The sequence below is a fragment of the Bos indicus genome, chromosome 4 (genome assembly GCF_029378745.1).
Source record: "Bos indicus isolate NIAB-ARS_2022 breed Sahiwal x Tharparkar chromosome 4, NIAB-ARS_B.indTharparkar_mat_pri_1.0, whole genome shotgun sequence".
NCBI lineage: Eukaryota > Metazoa > Chordata > Mammalia > Artiodactyla > Bovidae > Bos > Bos indicus.
In genome coordinates this window covers 9,022,542-9,032,481 of record NC_091763.1, presented here as the reverse complement: position 1 = coordinate 9,032,481, position 9,940 = coordinate 9,022,542, and the positions used below count along the sequence as shown (strand labels likewise).

Here is a 9,940-nt window from a genome sequence, read left to right as displayed (position 1 = left end):
TAAATCCTACTACTCACCAGAATTAACTTTATCATGTTTGGCCTTTCCCTTGTAAGACCCCATTTCAAATGTAAGGGTCTTAAAATAAGTCTTGAATTTAAGGTTGTATCACAATTCCTTTTTAGTAATATAACTGGGGAACTCTTATATGTAGTCCACATCTTATTTTTATTTCTACAGCTTAATCCTGCAAGACTTTTATGTTTGTATTAATATATTCCATGAAGTATTTATTGACAATATTCCTAGTGTCCACCTCAAGACATATGTAATGATCACATTTTGACTATCTCTTAGGCCCCAGTTACACAGAACATTATAATCAGAAATGTATCAGAGCTATCCAGTGCCATAACACTGGTTTCAATTAATTGCATGTACATGACATAAAATCTGGCTTATAGCCAACAGATGGATGAGAAAGCAATAAAAGAGCAGCTGAAGATGAACACAAATACACACTGAAAAATATGACATCCTTTAAAAAAATAAATATGTACCAGGATTGAAACATGGTATCATGGAAAGTGATCTGAAGTCACTCAAGTCCTGAAATGGTTTGTGGTTTAGGCATTTTTTTTAATTGGCCACCAACTCCTCACTGTGGTCTCCTTTCCTAGTTCACTGCTAGACTGAGAATGACGACTACAGCGGAAGGCTTCAGTGCTCTGAGGAGACAAAAGAACCAAGACCAACTCAGGCTAACAAGTGCCTGCCTCAGACAAACCGAAAAATCCAGTCCAGCTGTTTTGCATATGTTTGACACTGACTGGCTTTGAGATTAAAAATATGACTTTCTGCCCCCCACAAAATATAAGTAAAAATGGGCCTTTTTTTTTTTTTTAAACAGAGCATTAGAAAGCTTTCATACTATGCATAGATTTACTACAAAAGCTGAACCAAGCACACACACTGTAAGGGGGAAAATTGACTCCAATTGATAGCTGGCTTAAAAAAATAAAATAGGCAAACCAAATAATTTGAAAATAGGGTTTGTCATGGAAACAGCTTATTAATGGGACCATATTCCCAGTAGCTTTATGGTTTTTCAGGCAAGTCTTATTTTGCCATCACTGTTACAAGAAACAAAAGAATACATTGGCTTTTTTATATGCTACACAATTTAAAAGTTGTTTTCTAAAAACAAAGCCTGGTGGTGACTTAAAACTGTCTTTTAAAGTTGCTTAAAGCTAGCATTATAAAACCTGTCTGCATTAAATTTATAGTTACATCATTTTAAGAACACCCATAATAAGAATGCTTTATATTTATTATTTGGATAGACTAATAATCTTAAATTTGTTTCCAGAAATTATCTGTTGAATTATCTAGTGAGAAGATGTTTTTAACTTAGCCTAAGCATTGTTATTTTTCATGTGCCTATACAATAAAACCTTCTTCAATATCGTCTAATACTAGATTAATGTAACAAAGAAAAAGAAACATAAAATTGCACCTTGGTAATTGAAATTGAATGCTCTTATTTTCAGTTAGATTTAATTTTGTCATCTGCCTTAAAATGATGATGATGACTTATGTGACAACTGCCTTACAACCATGAAACTAACTCTATTGTATTAAAGGTCTTCATTTCAGCCCCTTGTCATTTTATCACAAAATGTTTTCATGGGAAAATTTAATATAGGTATTTTTAGTGCATAAAGGGATAAGAGACTTATTTTCCAAAGGTATTTGAGGTTTTCCATCTGGAATTCTCCTTTTCTCATAACCTTATTTCCATATTGTAAAATATATAAGTAAACTTTGTATCTTTAATTTAAAAAAATTAGTGTGTATATGTGTATATTTTATATATAGACATAGATATATACTTATATACACTACATATTATACATTTATATAAATTCTAAGAGTAGACCAACCAGATAATTCCTCTAGGGCAAGTTCTTTGAACAATATAAAAATGGGTCTTCAGAAACAAACAACAAAACAGCCTTATCCACCTAACTGCTGCTTAAAATGCTTATAAACACACAGGTAACCATTTATTGATTGCCTGTTTATGGTTTTGGAATATCCAAATATAAGATAACACCTCATAAAAATTGTGACAAAGATGATGGCTGATGATTTAAAAATCAACCTCCATATTATAGAAAGTTATGTAAATTTATTCTTTACAGAAAAAAAGCTATCATAAAATTAGAGTTTTCTTTTTAATAATCTTCTGCAGGTAAGGAAATAATTTGCAAACTTCTGTTATATTGTTTGTGTCATGGAAACAGATCTTTTCTAGGGACTTCACATCATCAATCACTACAATGGAAGCCAGTTAATTTTTTGGAAGGACTGGTCTGAAGGTTTAAAGATAGACTTTTTCATTGAATTCCTGAATTTATATACTGTGGATTTGCCTACAGACACTATACAATGTAAAGACAGTTAGTGCATAGTGTAGACAGTTTCAGCTCTATTATTTTCAGGCACAAAAATCATAGAATTTTGTACAAAACTTTGATTTTTTTTATTTGTGAAATTAAAAATATGGTATTATATATATATATATAAACTTCTATTCCTCTATAAATATAGATGATTTTGTGATAGTGAACAGAATAAATGCATACCAAATTCAACGAGCATTGTCATTTTAGGGTATGACAGACATAGATAGATTTATGTCCTAAGTACGGGCATTTTTATAAAACTCTTACAAGTTTAAAACAATACAATCAGGAAGATTGCTTTTCTCCTCTTTTTCACAGAGAACTAAAGTGAATATTTTTAAATGGCTTTGAAAGATTACATTGGGCACATTTCTGTAAATCCAAAAAGGAACACACAGGATTTAGTGCAGAAGACCCGCAGCACACATTCTCCCTTTAGCATACATGCCCATATTTTGTTTATTTCGGTGGCTAATCCCATCAATTATTCCACCTCCTTTACTTCATGGAATCTTACCAGGTTATTATTAGTGATGTGGATTGTTCCTCCCTCAGAATGTGTTGTTGAATAATAATCATATGTTACAATGTACAAATGTACAATGTACATTTTAAACTTTCTGACATATGTCTAATTACTATTTGATTGAAAATAAAGTACCACTTCATTTTGAGGACATCCATTACACTGAAATCTCCTTCAAGTTTTCATATTCAGTTTACGGTCTTGCTCTCCTGTTAAGGAAAGCAAAGATCATCAGCTCCTTAACAAAGCTTTCCAGGTGACCTAGTGTTTCCACTTTTCAGAAAGGTAAATCTAAACAGGGGTGCTCTCAATCTTAAGAGGCAGTTTGCCAGGTATTCGTATGCAATTAGAATTGTCTCTCCCAACCCACACAAAGCTCCATGCCTCTTCCCCAAATCTCAGTAACCACATCTTTCCATGACGCTGGCCAAACCCATACCAGGTTTTAGACGCTAGAGAATGAAATGAGCTCATCCACCAAAAATGAGACTTAAAAAAGTTTGGCATTGGTTACCCCACTCACCCTCTAACCAACTTAGTTGGAAGGAGGGAGTGTCTGGGCGTTGGAGGCCTGAGCCAAGGAGCCCGGGGCTGCCCCTGCCCACATCCGTGGGCCTCCTAGAAGCCGGGGAAGGTTCTGGACTGTGAAAATTTCAGCTTCGGATAGTCTAAGGGCCCGTCTTGGCAATTGGGCTCCGGACAAGAGCAGACTTGGGATCGGCCGGGGCCCACCTTCCGATGTGGAAGCTTTGTGGATTTCTGTACCTGAGAGAGTCCCGACCCTAGCAAGGAAAGGGAGGGAGGGAGCAGAAAGGAGCGGGGAAGAGACCCAGGTGGTGCGGCCCAGGCGCTCCCCACCCGCTGCAGGGAGGGGCGCGCCAGCACCCGCAGAAGCTCCGAGCACTGCGCTGTGGTTTTCTATCTGTGCTGCTCTGAAAAGGGCTAGAAGGAAAAATGGTCAAGCCGCCCGAAATAATTAAAATTAAACAAACAAACAAGGAGAGTAAAAGAAAAACGCGTGAACGGTCATTTAAATACAAATATACTTACAAAAATCTTACACAGGCTATTTACAAGTCATAAAAGCGTACAGTCCTGGTACCAGAGCAAGAAAGGTCTGTCCATCCCCCCCGCCTCTGGCAGTTGGGCCCTCGGGTCCCTGTGCCCCCGGGGACAGAAGCTTTTGCAGGAGCCTTGTTAAAAGCAGTGAATGGCTAGGGAGAGTAGCCAGACTTGGCCAGGATTCCACAGGGCCAGGGGGGCTGGGACCAGGCCGAGGGCTGGCGACCGGCTGAGTCCCCGGTCTCAGACGGTGGTCTCCCCCTGTTTGCTGTTGGTAAGCCGAGTGTAGAACTTCCTCCAGGAGTTGAGGGTCTTGCCGGACCAGATCCAGAAGCCTGACGTGATGCCCACGATGAGGGTCATAAGGTACTTGATCATGAAGACTGTGAAGTCGGGGCTCATGGGCGGGTGCGGCGGGGCGCCGCCCGCCTGGAGGTGGGGGCAGGGGATGGCATAGCTCTTGCAGCTCTGGGCCACCCAGCTGCGCTCCCACTGGTCCCGGAAGGCCTGCTCGTAGAAGTAGCAGGCGATGACGATGGTGGCCGGCACAGTGTAGAGAACGCTGAAGACGCCGATGCGCACCATGAGCTTCTCCAGCTTCTCGGTCTTGGTGCCGTCGTGCTTCATGATGGTGCGAATGCGGAAGAGGGACACGAAGCCGGCCAGGAGGAACGACGTGCCGATGAACAGGTACACGAAGAGGGGCGCCAGCACGAAGCCGCGCAGAGCGTCCACGTTGTTGAGCCCCACGAAGCACACCCCGCTTAGCACATCACCGTCCACCTGGCCCAGCGCCAGAATGGTGATGGTCTTGATGGCCGGCACGGCCCAGGCGGCCAGGTGAAAATACTGCGAGTTCGCCTCGATAGCTTCGTGGCCCCACTTCATGCCGGCTGCCAGGAACCAGGTGAGCGACAGGATCACCCACCAGATGGAGCTGGCCATGCTGAAGAAGTACAGCATCATGAAGAGGATGGTGCAGCCCTCCTTCTTGGTCCCCTGTGCCACGGTGCGCGCCCCGTCCTCCGCGAACTTGTCGTTACACACCACCCGGTCCTCCAGCAGGAAGCCGGCAATGTAGGCCACGGCCACCGCCGTGTAGCAGCCCGACAGGAAGATGATGGGCCGCTCAGGGTAGCTGAAGCGCCGCATGTCCACCAGGTAGGTAAGCACGGTGAAGAGCGTGGAGGCGCAGCATAGCACTGACCAGATGCCGATCCAGGTGCGTGAGAAGCGCAGCTCCTCGGGCCCGAAGTACATGAGCCCGTACACCTTGGTCGGTTCGCAGGGGGCGCCGCAGTCCTTCTCCCCCAGGAAGTGGTAGTTGAGGTAGGAGGGCACCTTGAGGGCGCGCGGGCACGAGAACTTGCCTCGCTCCGAAGCTCCGGCGCCCCCCGCGAAGCCGCCGCCCCGGTGACCTCCGCCTCCGTGCTGGGGGTTGCTAGTCCAGAACTCGGGCAGCAGCGAGGGCGTCGGGGTGCCCTTGTCCGACGTGTTCTGGCCCACGCACAGCTCGCCGGCGCCGTGCACCGGGAACTTCTCGCACTTGAGCGTGTCGGGCCACTGGAAGCCGAACTTGTTCATGAGCGCCTCGCAGCCCTGGCGCGCGCGCTCGCACAGCGAGCGGCAGGGCGGCAGAGCCTGCTCCAGCACGGTGCACACGGGCGCGTACATGGAGCACAGGAAAAACTTGAGCTCGGCGGAACACTGCACCTTCACCAGCGGGTAGAACTGGTGCACCTCGAGGCCCGCATCCTCCTGGTTCGTGTGGCCCAGCAGGTTGGGCATGATGGTCTGATTGTACGCGATGTCGGTGCACAGCGGGATGGAAATGGGCTGGCAGTAACCGTGGTCCGGTATAGAGATGCCCCGCTCGCCGTTGTACTGCTGCCCGCTCTGCTGTTGCTGAGGCGGCGGGGGCTGCTGCCCCGGCCCGGGCCCCTGGCCGGCCGCCTGCGCCCGGACCCCCAGCAGCAGCGGAGCCTCCAGCAGCCAAAGCAGTAGTAGTAGCCGGCGCGCCAAGCGCCGGGAGTCAGCCGGGGGGCGGCGGCGGCTGCCCGCGTCCCCGCTCCCTTCCGCCGCCGGTACAGTGCGGAGCGCCCCGGCACAAAGTTCCCAGCTCCCGCCGCCGCCGCCGCCCCCGGCGGCTCGGGACTTCTTAGGCGCCTCCTCCTCAGCCATACTTTCTCGGCTCCTTTCTTGGCGCCGCTCGGCTGAAGCTGGCTGTGGCGCGGCTGGAGGATGCTCCCCCTGCGGCCGGGGCGATCTCCTCCCCGCCGGTGCCCTCCGTCGAGCCCGAGCCGTGCTCGGCCCGCTCCCCCGGCTCCCGCTCCGCGTCCCGCAGCCGCCGCCGCCGCGGAAACTTGCGATTCATGAAGCGCGGGCTGCGGGGAGAGCCCGGGTGGCTCGGGCGCGCCGAGGGTCGCGTCCCGCCTTCCTGGCCCTCGGCTAGCTGGCTCCTGGCAAGCGGCGCCGCGCTAGTGGCGGCGGCCGGGTAGAGCGCGCAACTCTCGGCAACCCAGCAGCCTCGGCTCCCCCCTGAGCCTCCGCCTCCTCCTCCGCCGCCGCCGCCTGACCATTTGTGTCAATCCCTCAACTCGCTCGCTCTCCTCTCCCTCGCGCGCCCTCCGACCGGTTTCCAGGCGCCCCGCAGTCTGTCTTTCACCAGGAGGGAGGAGCCTTGAAACCGACGCGGAACTGGAGGCTCAGGGACCGTCGCCCAATCGCTGCACTGGCTTCCCGGCGCAAAGGGCCCCCGCCGCCTGCTTCCCAGAGCGAAAGTCGGCGGCGGGCGGGAGAAGGAGGAGGCGGGAGGGGGAGCGGTGGCCGAGGCACCGCTCCGGCACAAAGAGTGGGTTTGCTATGAAGCGGGACAGGCTTGGTTGCTTTTGCTTTTGCGGAAGAAAGGGCGCGGACAAGTAGGAGAATGGTCCCATATGCTGCTGGAGATAATGAATAGGAGTCGGCCGACCGCGCGATTTAGCTTTTCTTTTCTTTTATCCATTTTCGTGTTTAAAAATCCTGCTCTGAACGCTGGTTACAAACAGCAGACCGAGCACTTCGATCCGAATAGATTCCTTTGACTTAAGGAACGCACGGCTTCCTTCGAGTTTGTATCTGTCGAGGTTTTATTTAAAATATTTATTTAAAATATTACTCTCAAATCCTAGAGCTCTCAGGCTGGGCTTGGCGGGCTTTGGGCGCGCCGTTTCCCCCAAGAAGTTCGCCGGATCGCCGTCAGATGAAAAACCACCACAACCAAACACAAACTTCGATAGCATTTAAAAAGTAAAGCCAGATCTACTGTCCGCTGTTACTATCTTTTCTGTAGTCAAACTCCTTTTTTCTCCTTTTATCAATCCAGAAACAGAAGCAAAGGGAAACTACCCATTAAATATTTCGAGAGAAAAACTTGAGAGCCCGACCAAGGAGGAGAGAGTTCTGGATGCCTGAGACTCCAGAGGGGGTTCAGGGCAAAGCTGGGCTTGGGGGCAGCCTGGACCCTGGGGAGCTTCAGGGAGGCTTCCACAGGCCGGTACGCCCACGGCTCCCGGGGAAGTGTGCAAGGGTCAGACCTGGGCCAGTTGGGTTGGGCTGCAGAATGGTGTTCCACTCAGACGGAGAACAGCGGGATGCCAGTTCAAAAAAACAAAACAATTCAGCCCACTTACATCCTTGTTGTTGTTTTCCTGTAAGATATTTTCAAGTAATGGTCTAACCAGTGACTCAGTTTTATCAATAAAATGCCACCGTATCATTAATTCTACCTAGGTTTTGTGGGCCTATGATTAGACTGTCTCTTGGGATCCTTTCCTACAGTTATTTTCTGTCTTTTGTTTATCCATTCATTTGTTTAATAAATACTTACCAAGCTCCTATTGTCCTAGAAGCACTGTTAGGTAGTAGAATACACAGATAGGCCAGACCTGGCCTAGCCTTACAGGTAGCAGAGTGCAGCAGGGCACAGAGATGAAGATCAGTTCTCTAAATGCACATCCCTAAGCTGAAGTCCATGGGTCTCTAAGAGTTGGACAGGACTGAGCGACTTCACTTTCACTTTTCACTTTCATGCATTGGAGAAGGAAATGGCAACCCACTCCAGTGTTCTTGCCTGGAGAATCCCAGGGACGGTGGAGCCTGATGGGCTGCTGTCTATGGGGTCACACAGAGTCGGACACGACTGAAGTGACTTAGCAGCAGCAGCAAGCTGAAGGAGGGGCTTTCCTGGTGACTCAGATGGTAAAGAATCCGCCTGCATTGCAGGAGACCTGGGTTCCATCCCTGGATGGGGAAGATCCCCTGGAGGAGGGCATGGCAACCCATTCCAGTATTCTTGCCTGGAGAATTCCATGAACAGAGGGACCTGGGGGCAATACAGTCCATGGGTTGCAAAGAGTCAGACATGACTGAGCCACTAAACACACACAAGCTCAAGGAACACAGGAGAGTAGCCAGCCAGTGGAAAAGGTGGGGAGGGATCTGATGGTGAGGTGGATGGAAGATGCAAAAGACAGGAGCTCCAAAGTGCTTAAATTGCCAAAGGGGGAGACACGGTGGGTGTGGCTGAGATATTATGGCAAGAGAAAATTTTAGCCCATACTCTAGTCAAAGTTATGGTTTTTCCAGTAGTCATGTATGGATGTGAGAGTTGGACTATAAAGAAAGCTGGGCACTGAAGAATTGATGCTTTTGAACTGTGGTGTTGGAGAAGACTCTTGAGAGTCCCTTGGACAGCAAGGGGATCCAACAAGATCATCCTAATGGAAATCAGTCCTGAATATTCATTGGACTGATGCTGAGGCTGAAACTCCAATGCTTTGGTCACCCGATGCAAAGAACTGACTCATTTGAAAAGACCCTGATGCTGGGAAAGATTGAAGGTGGGAGGAGAAGGGATGACAGGATGAGATGGTTGGATGGCATCACTGACTCAATGGACATGAGTTAGAATGAGCTCCAGGAGTTGGTGATGGACAGGGAGGCCTGGCGTGCTGCCGTCCATGGGGTCACAAAGAGACATGACTGAGCGGCTGAACTGAACTGAAAACATTTGGGCTAAATTATACAGACAGAAGGGAGCTGTGGAGGCTGACTTTTCCCCACATGAGTGGGGAGTGGCTTCAGGGGTGGCTGAACAATATTGTTATAATTCATATCTGTTTGATATGTTAAGTTCAACTAAAATATAGCTTTTTCTTTTCTTTTTTAAACAGCAGTGCTCCTCAGAGTGTGATCTCTGAACTAGCAGCAGCCCTTGGGAACTTGTTAAAAATTCAGATTCTCTTGCCCCACCTAGGCCTTCCTGAGTCTGACATCCAGGTGAGTCTGATGCTAGAGAATAACTGTTGTGTTCTTTTCTATACTGAACACTTTATTAAACATTTGATGTCAACTCCATTTTAAAATTGTCATAGTAGTTGATACTAAATGGTAATTTATATTTGGCCTGATCATTTGCTGTCTAATCAATTTGGTCTCCAGATCTATGCAGTTGAATCGATCATCTAATTCCCGAGAATGGATCAGACCACAAACCTGCCAAGAGTTGAGATGACTGAACACAAAGCCCTCATTCATAAATCATTTGTTAATAAATCATGAAGCATGAAACTCAACTGGAAGTAAAATTCTTTATTCTCATATAATGCATAGGATGGATCTTAAAAGATAATTCCATCTGGATAACGTTCCCACTGAAAAAAAGCTCAATTCATCAATATTCACAAATACTCTTAAGAGCCCCAGAGTTTATCTGAGGTTTGCAGTAATTCAACCGGTGGCTTCAGGATGACTGGGGAAGAGGGAACCTGGGGCAGTGTCATTGGGAAACTTAAACATTAGTCTAGACAGTACTTCCCTGTGGTAAAGAATCTGCCTTGCAACTCTGGTTTGATCCCTGGTTGGGGATTAGATCCCACATGAGGCAGAGCAGCTCAGCCCTCTT

General features: G+C 47.8%; 1 protein-coding gene and 1 long non-coding RNA gene across 2 annotated transcripts; one reads left to right on the top strand and one right to left on the bottom strand.

Moving 5' to 3' along the window:
* Positions 1 to 3,959: 3,959 nt before the first annotated feature.
* FZD1 (frizzled class receptor 1) lies at positions 3,960 to 6,661 on the bottom strand. Its single transcript, XM_019959644.2, has one exon. The coding sequence runs from the start codon at positions 6,175 to 6,177 to the stop codon at positions 4,240 to 4,242; it is 1,938 nt and encodes a 645-aa protein (XP_019815203.2). The 5' UTR covers positions 6,178 to 6,661; the 3' UTR covers positions 3,960 to 4,239.
* Positions 6,662 to 9,212: 2,551 nt separating this feature from the next.
* LOC109558184 (uncharacterized) lies at positions 9,213 to 9,611 on the top strand. The gene is made up of 2 exons (XR_002180623.2): positions 9,213 to 9,315; positions 9,478 to 9,611. It is a non-coding gene; the product is annotated as an uncharacterized lncRNA (long non-coding RNA).
* Positions 9,612 to 9,940: the final 329 nt, after the last annotated feature.